The sequence below is a fragment of the Coturnix japonica genome, chromosome Z (assembly GCF_054131305.1).
Source record: "Coturnix japonica strain WE chromosome Z, WE-NBRP24, whole genome shotgun sequence".
In the NCBI taxonomy this organism is placed as follows: domain Eukaryota; kingdom Metazoa; phylum Chordata; class Aves; order Galliformes; family Phasianidae; genus Coturnix; species Coturnix japonica.
The window spans coordinates 55,651,407-55,668,035 of record NC_140702.1 but is presented as its reverse complement, the minus strand read 5'-3'; the positions used below and the strand labels follow the sequence as shown (position 1 = coordinate 55,668,035).

At 41.7% G+C, this 16,629-nt stretch overlaps 1 protein-coding gene across 1 annotated transcript; it reads left to right on the top strand.

Annotated features, from left to right (window-relative positions):
* The first annotated feature begins 1,694 nt into the window (after nt 1–1,694).
* On the top strand, nt 1,695–10,305 carry ESM1 (endothelial cell specific molecule 1). The gene is made up of 3 exons (XM_015848746.3): nt 1,695–2,343; nt 5,856–6,011; nt 8,212–10,305. Exons 1-3 carry the CDS (start codon nt 2,043–2,045, stop codon nt 8,310–8,312), a joined length of 558 nt encoding a protein of 185 aa, XP_015704232.1. The 5' UTR covers nt 1,695–2,042; the 3' UTR covers nt 8,313–10,305.
* The last annotated feature ends 6,324 nt before the right edge of the window (nt 10,306–16,629 follow it).

Sequence of the window (16,629 nt, the reverse complement as noted above, 5' to 3'; positions counted from 1 at the left end):
GTTTCCAGAGGATAGATGCACAGGATTTTATGTATTACGGTCACCTGCTACTACTCATCACTTCATGGCTGCAAATAAAACATAGTTTATGTGGAATGCCATCTTTAATGTTTCAGTTTTTATAGTATAAACTCATTGCTTGTGATCCTGCCTTACATGTGGAAACAGTTACAAGCTAGTGCATGCATGCCTCTGCCTGCCAGCTGCAGTGTTTAGCAGTAATGTATTTTGTGTGATTATATACTACTAAGATGGATATAGTTATTGCAAATGTTTACCATAATGTAGACCCTTACTGATGTGTTAAATCTCCTACTTCCCCCTCCACACCTCCCCTCCTTTTCCTTCCCCCCTCACTTCTTATCCCATCCCATCCCATCCCATCCCATCCCATCCCATCCCATCCCATCCCATCCCATCCCATCCCATCCCATCCCATCCCATCCCATCCCATCCCATCCCATCCCATCCCATCCTATCCTATCCCACCCTACCCTACCCCACCCAACCCTACTCAACACTATCCCATCCCATCCTGGCTTTTATAACCATGTACACCAGAAGAAAATTCTTTCAAATGCAACATAAAGCATGTTGTCCTTTTCGTCCTCTCCATAAGAAAGAAGTGTTAAGCATTTTGTTTTGAACCTGTCAGTGCACATTTGCATTCATCAGGAGAAGACTTTCCTTATCAGCTGTGTTTCCAGCATATTTCCAGACCTCTCTTCTATTTGGCAAACTCCTGGCAGCATCCCCAGCCCAAGCGGGATGCAGGACTCCCAAATGGTGCGCTGGTCACATACAAGTTTATGTTGACTCCCTTCCCACTAACTTCAGTGGCAGCAACTTTTGCTGTTCTTGGTTTTATTTATGATCAGGCTTATTTCATTTTTCCTTTCCTGCAGATCTTTATTTCTCTGGAGCAGAAATTTCCATCTCTCTAGTGGCTCATCTGTCTCACTGAACTTGTAGCTTGTTTGCTGTTTCTTGTCAAGGCTTTGGCACTGTGAATAGAGTCTAAGAGGGATGGGGGGAAAGCTGAGGCTTATTTTCTGTTTATTTACCCTGTTTTCACTCAGGAACATCACCGGGGTGTCCCACAGGTCTAAGTCACTGGAGGTGACATGGTATTTTTCCCTCTGATCTGCACTGGAGCTGTGGACCAGTGCTGGCAGAGGATGGAGGATCCCGCTTGGTCTGTGAGTTAGGGACATCTCATTTTCCGCAGTTTCCTGCAGAATAGCCCACAGAATGCTGTTTTCATTCTGGCCTTATTCTAGCAATACCCTCTGAGTAGGATTTTTAGCTCAGCGCCACTTAAATACCAATTATAAAGTACTATTTCAAGCAGGCAGGAAAAATATCACTGAAATATCTGAGCTCGGACCCTAACTGCCATGATCTCATTTTGCACTTTACAACAACTGTCCACCTCCCCTCAAAGGCAGAGTGCAGATTTTTCTGCCCAAAATCACCGTGGATGTGGGACAGCCACCATGCTCTCCCTGGCTCCCTGTGTGCATGGGGCAGAGTGGTGCTGCCAGCAGCTGTTGGCCTGAAGGAAGGTATGCATCCTTCTTGTTTCTTTTTCTTTTCTATTTTTTTCTTTCAGTTGTGTGGTGTTTTGTTTTTTTTTCTTTTTCTTTCTTTTTTTTTTTTTTTTTTTTCCTTTTGGCAGTCGTCCTTGAGCATTTGAGACGGATGTGAGAGTTTTCAGTCCTCATGCAAAACAACCAACTAAACATAACAGATTACATCAGCTCAGGCTTTTCAATTCCTGGATGGCAGTAGAGTGCTAATCCAACCTTCATCCTGGATTTCATAAACTGAAACAAGGGAGGCTGGCAGGAGCAGCACTGCCGGATTGAGGAAGCTGACGACGGTGCAGCATGTGGGCAACACGCTGTATAAAGCTCATAAACTTGTAGGCTGATGTGTGCAGCTACTGCTTTGGATTCTGTGCCGCTGCTTCCCTCTGCACCAGACGCCGGGCTGAACACTGCAACCTGCTCCCTGGGACCGAGCGTTGACCCCTGCGAGACATGAAGGGCTTCCTGTTGCTCACACTCCTCCTAATGCCTGCACATGCTGGAGCTGCTTGGAGTGCGAAATATGCGGTCGATTGCCCCGAGCCTTGTGACAGTAATGCATGCAAAAGCACCTTGCGCTGTAAGCGGACGGTGCTGGACGACTGCGGCTGCTGCCGGGTGTGTGCAGCAGTGCTGGGCGAGACGTGCTATCGCACGGTCTCGGGTATGGATGGTGTCAAGTGTGGCCCGGGGCTGAAGTGCCAGTTTTACACTGAGGAGGATGACTTTGGTGATGAATTTGGTATCTGCAAAGGTAATGACCTGCGCATTGCATGCACCCACTGTGGTGATTTGACAGCAGCCTATGTGTAGCCTCCTGCTTGGAAGGTTAAAAGGAGATTTTTCCAACTCATCTCTTAGCCAAGAGGAAAGTGGGAGATACCTGCCTTTATCAGAAGGTGTTACATGTAGGAGGGGCCAGGCTTACTGATGGGAGAGCGTTGTTTGGGATCAGGGACATCTGTGAGGAAGGAATATAGGTTGTGTGAAGAGATGATAAGATTTGTGGTTCAGACTTTGGCGACTCAGGAGCTGTCCTGACCCCTCTGCTGAGCTGCATGGTGACTTTGTGTGGCATGCAAAGACTTTAATCCTGTGTATCCAACCTTGCCGGAGAACATTGTGTCTTATTCATTCCTGCCTGTGAGGTGTTCAGCTGCTCTGGGGATGTGGTCAGGGCAGACAGAGCCCTGTGGCAAGAGATGGGGAGTGGGAGGGTGTGGGCTCTGTCTGCCTGCAGCTGCTGCCAGGCAGGCTGCACCTCTCATCAGCTCGGCAAAATCCAGCTGAGTGCATCGTTGCTTCATGCAAAAAATGAGAGTCTTCTGAAGGAGATAAGGAATTAGGTTGATGAGAGGTTGGAGAAAGCTTTTAAAATAAATCATTAATAATAATGCTTTACAAAGCATGAAAGCAATGAGTTTTCCTGCATTTGTGTGCCACTTCAGTGAGTAGATACAGATATGCCTCTGAATAACTTCCTTAAACACACAGGCATCGTGGCAGTTAAATGGTAGGAGTATTAATAATCATAGTGAAAGGCATGACTGAGGACCAGGCACTGCAAAAATCATTCAGGCTGACTTACACAGAGCATGCATTTATTTACACGGGGATGTGAAAGTGAATGCATGTGCATATTTGAAGGTGAAATTCAAAACTCATTTTGTTTCTAACGGGTAGAATTTGCATGTAAGTGCCATGTTTTTGGTGTGCCCACCAAAATTACTTTCATGAGATAGCTGACTGATCTTCACTTTACTAAAAGTATTGTAGTGCATGGTACCATAATCTCAAATTGTTCTAACAGCTATTTGAACTGTTCTTTACTGTCCTCAAATGAATATCTTTCAATGGCACACTTAAAAATGGAAAAAGAAATTCTGAGGGAGATGAGATCTCAATCTTTGAAGCAGAATTTTGGAGGCAGTGTTGAAAATACAAAGTAAATCTGACAAACAAAAGAAAATACTCTCAATAAATGCCTAACTGGAGCTGAAGTTGTAAATCAGTATTTAAGACTTGTATTGCCCATAGGTACATTTGCACTTAATATTACAGGGCTCATTTCTAATTTCATTTTTAATCTCTGCTCAGAGACAGCACAGTCTCTTTCTGCACTTACGTGAATGCCATCAGTGTAGGGACAAGTATTCTTAACTTAGGTATCCATTTACAGCTATTTTAGCAGATTACCTACTAATTTCAATGACTTCTGCAGTAATTCTTGGAGTCAGGGAGGCTGGATTCTCTCTAATATCTTGTGACCAATTTATTGTTAGATAGTGGACAAAAAGCCTGAACTCTCTGTTCTTCAGTGTCTGAGTTCTGGGATGGGTAGAACATGCACAGTGTGTTTCAGAGCAGCTCTCTGAGTATTGATTCATGTTCTTTGTGGTTCTTATCTTAAAAGTGCTGTAAGGGTTTCCATATTCTTATCAGCAGCAATGTCATTATTATTCAAAGCAGTCCATGAAGACTGGTGCTCTACACTTTTATTACTAAGATACCTTTCTGTCACAGTGAGAATCTACTCTTGCTTCCCTTAAATCACTGCAAGCTATCTGGTAATATATGCAGGAGCAGGTCCCTGCCAGACACAACTTACAAACTGAAAAATTGACTAAAATCTCCCATTTTTGTCAGACCTTAAGAGCATCATCAGTGCCAGGGTTATTGCATAGTCCCTTGGATTTGGGCTAATTTCCATTCCCTTGTGCCCAGCTTTGGGTCCCAGCTTTCTGAGCTGAGTAACTGAGCACTCACAACATACGGATTAAGGCTTCATGGGATGTGTGCTGTCAGCCCTGCTCATCCTTCAGGGAGGACTGTGCACACACAAACTGTTTACTTCTTACAAGGCTTAGATTTTGTTTTATGTGGACAAACAGCAAACCAAAGACTGTACGTGAAAGAAGGTGTATGAACACTTGGTGAGATGCTCCAAGCTGATGATTCACTGTGTGATGCTCAGCAGGGAATGCCCAGCAGAGAACTGGTTGGATCTCCAGTGCTTATTGGAAAAGTGCCCAGCAGGTACATGGAGAACTGTAAAATGTTGGCTTCATTTTGGCACATTTTCCTGATTTTTCATATACACCAGGCTGTATAGAAAAACCAAATATTCGCATTGGTTCAAGAGAAGACTGGTCAGAGAAGGATAAACCTGTTGTGGGATGCTAAATGTGCAGAAACCAGGTCTGGCTTGGAAGGTCCTAGTGCTCAAAATGGGGTAGAACAGAAGAACATGACAGGGAGGTATTATAAGAGCTAATTGTGGCCATTGCCCTTCTGTGGGGGTGTTGGAGAGGGGCTGTGGGAGCCTGGGCTATCTGTGTCTTTGGTCCCATCTGTTTCAAGGGCTAGAATGGGAAACACTCTGGGTCTCAGCTCCTGGGTTGGAAAAGATAGTCTGAACATGTAGACCTTTTTTCTGGCGCACTGCACATGTCCCTTAGGTTCACCTCTTGCTAGAGCATTCGGGGATGGCATGTTTGTGCTGGAGTTTCTGTGTTGTTATCTCTTGAACTCTGGTCCTGCAAAGATATGAACAGCAACACAGAGGATGACAAGGACTGTGACAGCAGGTCTCACAACTCTGGGAAAACATGCACTGTAGCAAAGTCACATCATGCAACCCCCTGTCATGCAATTTGTGTCCATCCCAGGATGGGGCAAATCCTCTGCACCTGATTGCTATTTGTCATATGCAGGCAGACCACTCTCTGGGAGCTCTTTGCATGTATACTGGGATGTTCCCAGGAGTGCTCCCCATGTCTGGGGATGTGAGGACATGCTGCCACCCTGGAGAGCTCCCTGTGGCCTCCTGCACCCCAAGCAAGTCTGCAAATCTTCCAGACCAGGTGATCTTATACCCCAGAAGAGAACTCAAAAGCTTTCTGAAGTATTCTTTTCTAAATGCAGTGTTAAACCTCTAAGGACAGCCTTGATTACTGCATATTCATGTGTACAAATTGCCTTCTATTTGCATTTTAAAAACTACAGTGAAGACTAGCACATTGTAAACAAGCTACAGGAAAAGAAATGATGTATATAATGTGCATAAGGAAAGGAAAATCTGTGATTGTTAAAACTTGAAGATACTTGTATCAAATGGTCAGCATCCCCATATGCCGTCATTAGGCTTAGTTGGCTGCCTCTAAAAGGTTTTCCACTTCTAACGACATAGTCAGGACAACCATTGAGGGCACTGGTAGCTCACCTCGATCACTGAAGAATACTTTGTTATATTGCTTTTTATTTCAGAGTGTCCCTACGGTACCTACGGCATGGAGTGCAGGAAAACTTGCAACTGTCCATCTGGCATCTGTGACAGAGTCACTGGGAAGTGTCTGAAGTTCCCGTTTTTTCAGCTGTCTGCTTCAAAGCCTCCAAATCGACGAAAAATAATTTCTCACACAGGTAAGACCTGCTGGGGCTGCTGAGTTCAGCAGAAATCTTCTTGCACATGATCTACTGGCATGCTCTGTGCGCTCTGCATGAGCGGTTGTACTTTGGTGGAGCTGTGCAAAGAGCTAACAGCAGAAGGCTTCCCCTGATCAGCAGTTCCTTTAACAGAAGGCAAGGAATTAGGTGAGCAGTAACACATGGTAAAAACAGTCAGCATTCCTAACATGCAAAAAATTCTGTGCAGCTGTTGAGTGCACTAAGAGTGCAGTGTCACCTGTGCAATGGGAGGATACACACGGACTTGCACCAGCCAGCTCAGATGAAGTCCAAACAGGATTTTGTTATATTACATTGCCACTGTCAGCTAATATATGGTAAAATTAAAATATTTTTTCCCCTTGAAGACAGAGCATTCTACATTTCTAGATGTCAATGGCCTGTTTAACGAAATGCTTTAGTTTAGTTATTAATCACAGTACCTCTGGAATAAGTTCTGATGTTTAGGATTGTGTCTGAAACTTGTAGCTGATCTTTCCAGACTTATATTTTTATTTGGAAATAAAACAACAACAACAACAAAAAAGGGAACATATGGAAAACTGAAATATTTGAGGAGGGAGGAAGTGAAAGCTGCATTTTTTAAAGCTGGCATTAACTTTTCATGCCATTTTGTTTATTTTTTTGATGATACTGAGGTATACCTAACCAAACAATACTTACCTTAAACACAAGTACCAGTCAAAATGAATGCCAGTGCAAAGATTTTAAATAAATATCAGAGTTTCAATTCTAAACCAACTGGTGGCTTCTCTGGGATTTCACCCCAAACGCTTTCAATTTCATTTCTCCTTAAACAGCAGTTTTCTTGCCTAGTTTTGATTTTTCTTTTGCTATTTTTAACTATCCAGAGCTTTTAGCATTGATACCTGTCATGTTTCTTCCACTCCCTGTTTAGAAAAGCTTAGACAGTAACAAACTGCTTGACCTTATGCCTGTACTATATTTACAGTGATTATTCAGAACACTCTGCAAGATGGATCAGTCCTAATCCTGTCTGATTTTCCTTTGTGATTTTGTTCTTTCACCTTTTCAGTTTTTTTGGTGTTTTTGGTGGTGTTTTTTTTGTTGTTTGTTTGTTTTTTGTTTTTTTTTTTAAATGATGGGTGAGGGTGAGGGGGTGACACACTAAAACATCATTAAGAAAATATTCCTTTCTTTTTACTTTAATTAGTTTATTTTTCAGATGCATTCCAGATATCATACTCACGTTATATTCCAGAGCTTCCTTTTTCATTAGTGCCTCCAGGCCTTTTCCCTCACTTTTGTCCCAAACGTTCTGCACCCTCAGTGCATAATGTTTTATCACAGCCAGGATGAAATTCTTACCCCATGGAAACAAGTGGGACTTTTTTACCCACACAAATGTTACTCTGACATAGAGCCCTCAAAAGTGGGATGGATGTAGATCAGGTGCTCTGCACATAGGATGATCACACAAGGTTTAATTTAGCACTGGTATTCAGAGGTGGCTGTATAATTCAGAGCAGAACCTTGGTTAATTAAAACAACTGTGGATGCTTCTGTATTTTAATTGGGTGTTTCTGGCCCATGTATTCCATGAAGGCATTATGCCTACATTTACCCTGAGGACTTTAAGGCTTCCAGAGCGTGTTTCTGCGTATCACAGTGTGGTTGCCTTCCCCATCAAACAGTAGGGTAGTGGCTGCCATGCATTGCCCTGGGCCAGCAATCCTTGCAAGCAACCTCAGCTGCAGCTCAGGAATCAGCATGAGCCAGGAAACACTTCCAGTAGGCAAACTGGATATATTTTACCTTTTTTTTTTTTTTCTTTTTTACTTTTTGTTGTTTTTTTGTACAAGAGCCTAATGGCATGCACTGAGTTGTTGCATGCCAGCTGGCCTTGTCTGAGCGTAGCTCAGGTTCCATGTCATGTTTGAGCATTACAGTGAGAGCTGGAAACCAAACTCATATCACCTGCATTTGCTTAGACTATTAGAAGGCACATCTGTCTTATTCCACAATCTGGCAGAAATTCTGTGACCAGATAACTGGCAGCATTCAGCTGAATTCCTGCAAAAACTATTGTCAGCTGAGACTTTTCTGAAATGCTCCTAAAACCAGAGATGTTGCTGTAGGAAACTATTCTAATCATCTAATTTCCATGAAATCTACTTTATTACTCTGTTTTCAGATAACGACATGGCATCAGGGGATGGCAACTCTGTAAAAGAGGAATTTGTTAAGGAGAAAGCAATTCGCACCCCGGTGATGAAGTGGCTAAATCCTCGCTGATATTTACTTGTGCTAATAAGACTTTGAAAAGAACACATTTCTTACAGATTATTGAATATGCAACAACACACTTTAAGAACAAACTAAATCTATAGCATATGAAAATGTAACCTCTGCAGGCCAATTGTGATTCTGTTTTTCATGAGAAAAATGTTTACTTAAAAATAGACTGTACAGTGTATATGATTTTTGATATTTGTTTTGATAAGTATTTGAAGAAAGAAACATTGGGGATCTCTGAATGTATAGTAATATTGAAAAAAGAGCACAATTCATTTAAATAATATCAAAAGCCCATTTTTGCAGCCTCAGTCCAGGAAAGCTCTCACTGAATTCTGTTGACCGTTTGGGTGAATGAAACCATGGGTGTGGAGCCAAGGTAATAAAAATGGATGTCAACAAATCCCAGGATAGAAAGAAATGCCCCTGAGTCACACTGACAGAATAATAACAACAGAGGAGGAGCTCAGTGGTGTGAATTAAATAAACCAGTGTTAGTCACTGATAATTTTCTGCTTCTTGGAAGTCTGGTGACAATTACTTGGAGATAAATATGCCTTTTTTCAGGGAGAAAACACATTTAAATCTATACATCATGAAGAACTTTGCTTAAACACTGCAGGCATATACAATATTAAGGTGGACTTCTGAAATTCAATTCTGTAGAAAGAAAAGCATACTCAGTAAATTATACTGATATACAGAGAAGAATCAGACAAGAAAGAATTTGCTTGGCATTATTTAAATGTGTATGCTTCTATAAAACAGCTGTTTTGGTGCTGTTAGAGCAATGCCTCAGTTTTCTGGGGAAGAGCAAGCCCAAGGTCACAGGGCAGCAAATGGACTTTCATTCTCCCCATCCTCATTATGGGCTGCTGCTCAGCTGCCACTCTACTGTAGCTCATCCAATCAGATATAGGGAAAACTTGAACTCTCAGTTAAGTGAGAGGGCAGCTACAGCTCATAGAGTTCCAGGTGACCCTGCTGGAGCAGGAGTTGGTCCAGGCAACCTCCAGAGGTCCCTTTCAACCTCAGCCATTCTGGGATTCTGTGATAGTTTGATTTCCAGTCCTTCAACTCTTACATGCATGAGCAAGCATCCCCATTTTAGTCAGTATAATTTATATATGTCAGTGTGTTTGGGAACTGGCAGCATCCATCCTTCAATCCAAACTGGACTATGTATTTGTAGCACAAAATGCCACATGAAGATAGGTTTTCTAATATGTTTGGAAATGACTGGGTCTTGAGATAAAGGAAGTGAAAGTAGAGTAACAGAATGAACCTGTGATACATGAGATCCGAATTGTCTCCTAAGACAGAAAACTCTCAATGGAAATGCACTTTGAATTGAATTGCATATTCACTTTGAAAAAAATATGAGCTTTGACAGTGACTTCAGTGAAAGAAGGAGCACAGATTACCACTGCCAAGGTATTGAGAAGGGTCTGAAAATTTACCTTATAACTACCACCAAGAGAAACTCTGAAGCCTTTAAGAAGTCCAGACCTTGATCCAAAGCCAGATTCAGTGAAAGCAGGTTGCTTACCTGGGAGGGAAACGCTGAGTCACACTGTGTCAGAGCAAAAGGACGGTGTCCGCCAGGGACTTCAAACGTCAATATGGCAGCATGGGTCCATGATAATCCAGGAAGTACAAATCTCAAACTAGCAGATACCACATTTTAACCTGTACTGGATGTCTAGAACTGAGAGGGAGAAGTTCTGTTGTGGGATATTTATGGGAAAATGCATTCATACTCAACTATTGATATCAAAAGCCATTTTCTGACAGCTTCAGTGAGAGCAGAATCCAATCCATGCTCTTTCAGCAGACTGAATTGCTTTATTTAAAGAATGTAGTAAATATTTGCATATGTTATTGTTGTTTTACAAGTGTCATAAATGATGTTCTTGAATGTAAATCAGATAAGCTGGTTGATTTTAAAAAGTATGTGTTATTATTGTTCAATAAAAAACACCTGAAAGCATCACCGTTGTGTTTATCCATTAACAGTAATACTGCTGGTGACTGCATAGCCTGTACCTACAGACTAGGTACAGTTTTCTTCCTAAATCCGTAGAAACGATTTCACAATGTCTGTATCCACTTGGTAAATTTGCTAGGGACTTTTCTTTGCTGAAGCCGAGAGCTAAGGAATGGCCTGTGTCCAGAGTGACTTTGTGCCCAAGTGGCTTGTGTCCTTGCCTTCCCACCATCTTCACCTTCACAACTAGGCGGCTGGGCCCAGGTTGTCTCCTGGGGAAAGTCCCTCCCTGACTTACCCCTGAGCACAGAACAGAACGTGCCTGGGAGACCTCTCGATGGCCAGGAATTTGATTTGCCAAATGGTTATGGCCTGTGGATTCACAGGAGGCTAATAAAAGGTGAATGGAGAAGAAGGAGTGGGACATCTGCAGACCTCTTTGGTATGTTTTCTTCTGCTTTCCATCCAATTTACAAAATGCTTTTGCACTTCCTCAGCTACCCTGGTCACCGAACCATAGAATCACAAGGCTGGAAAGGACCTGCAAGATCACCTAGTCCACCCGTCCTCCCATTACCATTGCTACCACTGTGACTGGTGATTACGGTGATAGACTGCTCCACAAAGAATAGGTTCCAACATGAAATTATGATGGAAGAAAAGTCATTCATCATTCTTTCAGACATCGATCTATTGTTACTAGTGCAATAGGATTACACTGATAAAGGAAATAATACAAATGATGAAAGGATTATTATGGGAACAAAGGCTCTTAACCTTCCTCTGTATTTTCCAGCCTCTCCTCTCACATATGTTCCTGCTTCACATTACACTCTCTAGGTCTCTTTCCTGACATTTTGAGGTGTGGCATTTCATAGACTTCTCTTATTTTCTTTACCTAACCCTGCATCTTTCATTCTTTTTCAGATGATCATTCCTTCCATCATAATCCTGAATTTAGATATAGACGTTCTCCTTCCTGGGGTAGATGCATAAGATGGATAATCGCACAATGTTCTTGGGTCATATAGATTATAGATTTGTTTTTAGTGAGACCTTATTTCCAATAACAGCATGTTTGGAAAATAGCTCTCATTTCAAATAATTTTCCCAACATATTTTCCCAACTATTGAAGAGTAAATGGGAAACACATGCAATATGCCTTACTTTATATTTGATGTGCAGATCCAGTGATAAGGACTAGGTTGCAACACTCTGCAATGTATGTTCTCTTATAATGCATTATAGGACGTTGCAGGCACCATTACAGTACAAAGAATATATCATCATATGCTTTAGTATGACATTTGAAATACACGGAGGAATATAAAAGACTCGGATACAGTCAGATACATCCCATCCACCTTTCAAGTAATACAAAAAACACATTTCCAGTGATTTTAATGACAAGCAGTTGTATCAGCGTCAACTACACCAAAAATCTTCAGTGTACTTTCCTGTTGTTTCTCATTGGCACAAGAGTTGTGACACATAGAATCACAGAATCACAAGGTTGGAAAGATCTACAAGATCATCTAATCCAACCATCCTCCCATCACCATTGCTACCACAAGCTCCTCATCCAGATGCCTCTTGAACACTGCGACTCCACCACCTCCCTGGGCAGCCATTCCAGTGCCTGACCACTCATCAAGAGAAAAAGTTTTTCTTTATGTCTAATCTAAACCTCTTCTGGTACAACTTGTGGTCATTTCCTATGTTATGGCGATTAAACATGTCACTGTCTAATCACTGGAATGTAATTAACAATACAGATTTGCCTCTGTGATCTGCTAAGACATATGTATTAGAGCAAACACATTGAAGAATATGTTTTAAATGAAAATATATTTATTGTCCCCTTTGTATAAGCTTGATATTTATTTAACTGGACTGTCAAGCCACAGCAGCATTTTGAAGGTATTTCCTGACACCTGCAGAGTTGGTAAATATTTCCTGTTTTTGTTGTGTCTATTGAAAATAGGAATTTTACAAGTTGGAACTGATAACTTGACAGACACCATGATCCCCATTGGGCAGGTCTTAAATGTGGTTTCCTTTGGGGTTTGTGACTGTCCCGGACTACCCTTAGGCTGACAAATTGCATGTTCTGTCCTTCTTGCTCTCCCAGAATAGGCACTAGCACCATTCAAACAGAGTCATTTTTGTATTTATGCTCTGGGCAGTCAATGATGATGCAAAATCTAGGTGCATGGTTTAGTTTTTGCAGAATGAACAAGCATAACAATTACATAAGCATTAATAAAGCAAGAACTCTGAAAGCTGAAACATTGCTTCCTCTCTCTCAAGCAGCACTTTGTGCACTTGAGGGGCAGTCAAGATCCTCTGTGTAAACAAACAAACTTGTGTTTGGATGAGGAACAAGACAGAGATTTCCTCAGTACTTTGTGCTCCTGATCCTCCCTGATTCCCTCCCAGAGCAGCCACAACTCCTACTTGCGTGCTGGATCCTTACTTCTTTTAAAACCATCACAAAAATACTCACCTGAAAATTAGAGAAACTGTTAAGTATGTACTATCTGATCTTCATTGTTCTAAGGAGGTTGAGTTGAGTTTTTCTTGAATCAACATAATTTGCACTGTCCTCCTGCTCTCTGCAAGCACCAGTTGACAAAAGCATTATTTGATAAATTAGGACAACTGAAATCATATGAACATTACTTGAAAAAAATCTTTCCTCCTCACAAGAGAAACATCTATTTTTGAAGAACAAATAATAGATTGGAATGCCATTGAAATCCAAACACAATATTAGTATGTTCCTGAAAAAAAAGGTACAATGCTGAGGGAGAATGGACAAGAGCCCTTGCAGCTGTGTCACACTTTCCTGTTTGTTATTTTTAGTTTTCTGTTCCCGCTTTTTATTTCGGGCTCTGCTTTGCTTCCTATGCAGCTTCCCTTTAACTCCTGTACAGCTCCTTCTTACATACTTCAGGCATTTGGCCATTTTTTTTTCCTTTTTTTTTTTTTTTTTTTTTTCCAAAGGAAACCCAAGCAGTGCTGTCCAGTTTCAGGAACTCGTGTTTCTATTAGCAGTGCTTGAGTTCTTGGTTTTCTGAAGGCATTTAGGAAATTTACACTGCTACTTTTCAGCTTTGAACATCATAAGTCTTTGCAAGCATAAGTAAATGGCAGCAAACAAAGAGAATGCAAGCCTGACCTTGGTATGTTCTCATCCTCTTCTCACCCAAGAAACAACTGCTCCCGCCCAACACCAAAGTTCCAGGGTGGCATTCAATAAAGGAAGGAATAAAAATGGACTCTTGTTTTAAAACAGTATACTATAAAGAAGCATATTTTCCTATTCTTATTCATACGTTGATTTATTTGCAGTCTTATGCTCATCTGAAAAGTTGTGTCTGTCACGCAAAATCCCTGGTGACAGGAGGAAGGGAAACATCTCTTCCATTACTAAGAAAGGGAGAAAGGGAAACCTCACTGTGGCCTTCCAGTGCTTAAAGGGAGTTTACAAGCAAGAGGGAGACCAACTTTTTTTTACAAGGTCTGATAATGACAGAACCAAGATGGAAGACCTTAAACTAAAGAAGGGGAAATTTTGAATAGATATTAGGAAGAAATTTTTCACTCAGAGGGCTGTGAAACACAGGTATGGGCCGCCCAGAGAAACTGTGGATGCCCTGTCCCTAGAGATGCTCAAGGCCAGATTAGATGGAGTGCTGGGCAGCCTGAGTTGGTGATTTGCAATTAGTCAAGGGCAGGTGGATTGGGGCTAGGTGAGCTTTAGTGTCCCTTTCAACCCAAGTCATTCTATGATTAGGCAGGGATATCTGCCTCCAGACCAGGCTGCTCTAAGCCCCATCCAGCCTCCAAGGAGGGGACATCCACAGCCTCACTGAGCAACCTATTCCAGTATTTCACCACCCTCACAGTAAAGAACTTCTTCCTAATATCCGGTCTAAACCTACACTTGTCCAATTTACAGCAATTTCCCCTCGTCCTGCCACTACCTTCCCATATAAAATGTCCCTTCCCTGTTTCCCTGGGGTCCCCCTTCAGGTAATGGAAGGCTGTTATGAGGTCACCCTGGAGTCTTCTCCAGGCTGTAGAGTCTGGGTATTTCAGCTTATCCCCACAGGGGCATGATTCTCTGATTCTATGAATCTGCTTGTTTTAGAACAGGAGATATTATTGCCCTTTAAACTATACTGCAGATCTCACATTTAGAAGGCTAGGACCTATTCACACAGAATTAGTAACATCAGTTGATGTCTGAAAAGGGACAGAGATATCAAGGTGGAGACTTTGTTTTCCAATCAGTTTAATTGCAGGGGTAGGCTTGCTAGTGTGCATCCAACAGTTCAGAACCCAGTAGCCACTTGTACAGTCCAAAAGTTGTCACTAAAAAAAAAAAAAAAGATTATACAAACCTTTGAAGATTTTGAAAATGGTCATATTATTTCTGGGACTTGCATTCCCAAGAGAAACCAAAAGCTTATGTTGTCATTGTTGATGCTGGCCAACAGTAGTTGTAACACCAGAGTAAGGGATGAACAGTGAAAGTGACCTGAACCTTTCTTTACACCACTTTAAAAGCTTTTACTTACTGCCAGAGAAGGCACACACTTAATTGTCCAAATTATAAGGGCAAATACTGGGATGCCAGAAATATGATAATGTCAAGTATGAAGTGTATGCTAACTGGTCTCAGCTCTGACATTATCTAAGGTAAAGCCATCTTTCCGTGCTGCTGCTCATTATAGGGAACAACATAATTTAAGAGTAAAAATGAACATGTTAGATCAGGATGAAAATCCATCTAGCCCAGTAATCTCTCCATAATGATTTTCAGCTCCCTAACATCCATCCAAACTGGCAGTCTTCTTCTCAGAACCTCTTCAGGAGCCAGAAGTTCTTTCCAGCAGCCAGGTCAAAGCCTCACTGATGTTACTACAGCATTACCTTTGGTGGCACTGGATGATGGATCAGCTACATTTATCCACATGCAGGTTGAGCATAACTAAGACAGCAGCGGACCATCCATGGAGGAACTTACCAGTGTAGGTGGCAGAGATGCTTAGGCTGTGCTGTAGAATAGCCTGAAAAGACTTGGCTGTGAGGGAAGAAGCTGGGCAGACCTAGTCTTGCCACTTCATGAACAGGTGGCTTGTCTGCATTTTCTCACACATTTTAGCCCAAGAGAGAAGGGCTTCTGTGAAGCCCTCACATTTCCTCTATTTGAAGTGACTCTTTGTGGAAAAGAAGCACCATCCAGCCTCAGCCTCTGGCCCCACTGTGTTCACTCTTTGATGTGGGCCCCATAAGCCTCCCAGCAGCCCACAGCACATTAGCAAACTCAACATTATGGGCTGCAACCCCTGTTTTCCCCTTGCTACTTTTTTCTGTGTAGAGCCCCAGATGAATCTCCTCATGGATGCTTTTGCAAAGTGGTGGGTGGTTATCAGTCACTTCATTTTAAAACTCCTTTTCCTTAGGCTCTTAACTTTGTGGTAGTCTCATGAACAAAAATAAAGGACCAGGCTATAAAGCCGCCTAAATAGAAGCTCAGGGGCAAGCTGCAGCCAAGTGCCAAGTGCTGTGGCACTAACTGGAATTAATGGGAGAGGAGAAGAAGTAACCCTAACTGTCCACAAAGTTCTGAGCCTATAACCAACTCAGTGGCCAGACACTGGCCTATTCTGTGTTCTGGATAAAAATTCATTCACTTTATTTCCTAGTTCGTGTGTCACCAAATTGGTGTGTCAAAAATAGCCTTCCAGGCTGATAGAAGTGAACAATCTGGTTGAACTTGTGAGAGTTTCTGTCCATTCCATGTGTTTTTATCTTGTAACTGTTGTAATACTAAAGTGATAAAATGTCTCATTTTCTTTATTTATGTTTTTAAGTGCTGAAGTGGAGAGAATAGCTCTAATCTTTGTAATGATTTGGTACATTAACGCAAGGAAATGCTGAAGAACTAAAAATCAACAGAGAAAGGAGAAAACCATATGCTGTCATATACAGGAATGCTTTTGTTCCACTAGAACATGAAGTACTTTTTTACTACATGGGGAATTTGGTGGAAGAAAAATAATAGATATAATAAATAGTATATCCACATAATTTGACCTCATATGGCATGTATTGTTTTCCTTCCCCATTTGGGCTTGTAGGTCTCCAAATTTTTCGACCCCCTTTGTTTCCAACAGAAGAAAATTCCTGAAAAACAACAATGGGGACAGTGGTACTGACTGAGGAAGACAAAATTATGCTGGACTTCATATGCTATTAGTCATTGCTGGAAGAATTGCAGCTGTAAGACAGTGATAAACACTTGATGGAGATAAATG

Coding starts and splice junctions, on each gene's coding strand:
- ESM1 (XM_015848746.3), top strand. CDS start 2,043: ATGAAGGGCTTCCTGTTGCTCACACTCCTCCTAATGCCTGCACATGCT. Junction 2,344..5,855: donor TGAATTTGGTATCTGCAAAG/GTAATGACCTGC, acceptor TTTTTATTTCAG/AGTGTCCCTACGGTACCTAC. Junction 6,012..8,211: donor AAAAATAATTTCTCACACAG/GTAAGACCTGCT, acceptor CTCTGTTTTCAG/ATAACGACATGGCATCAGGG.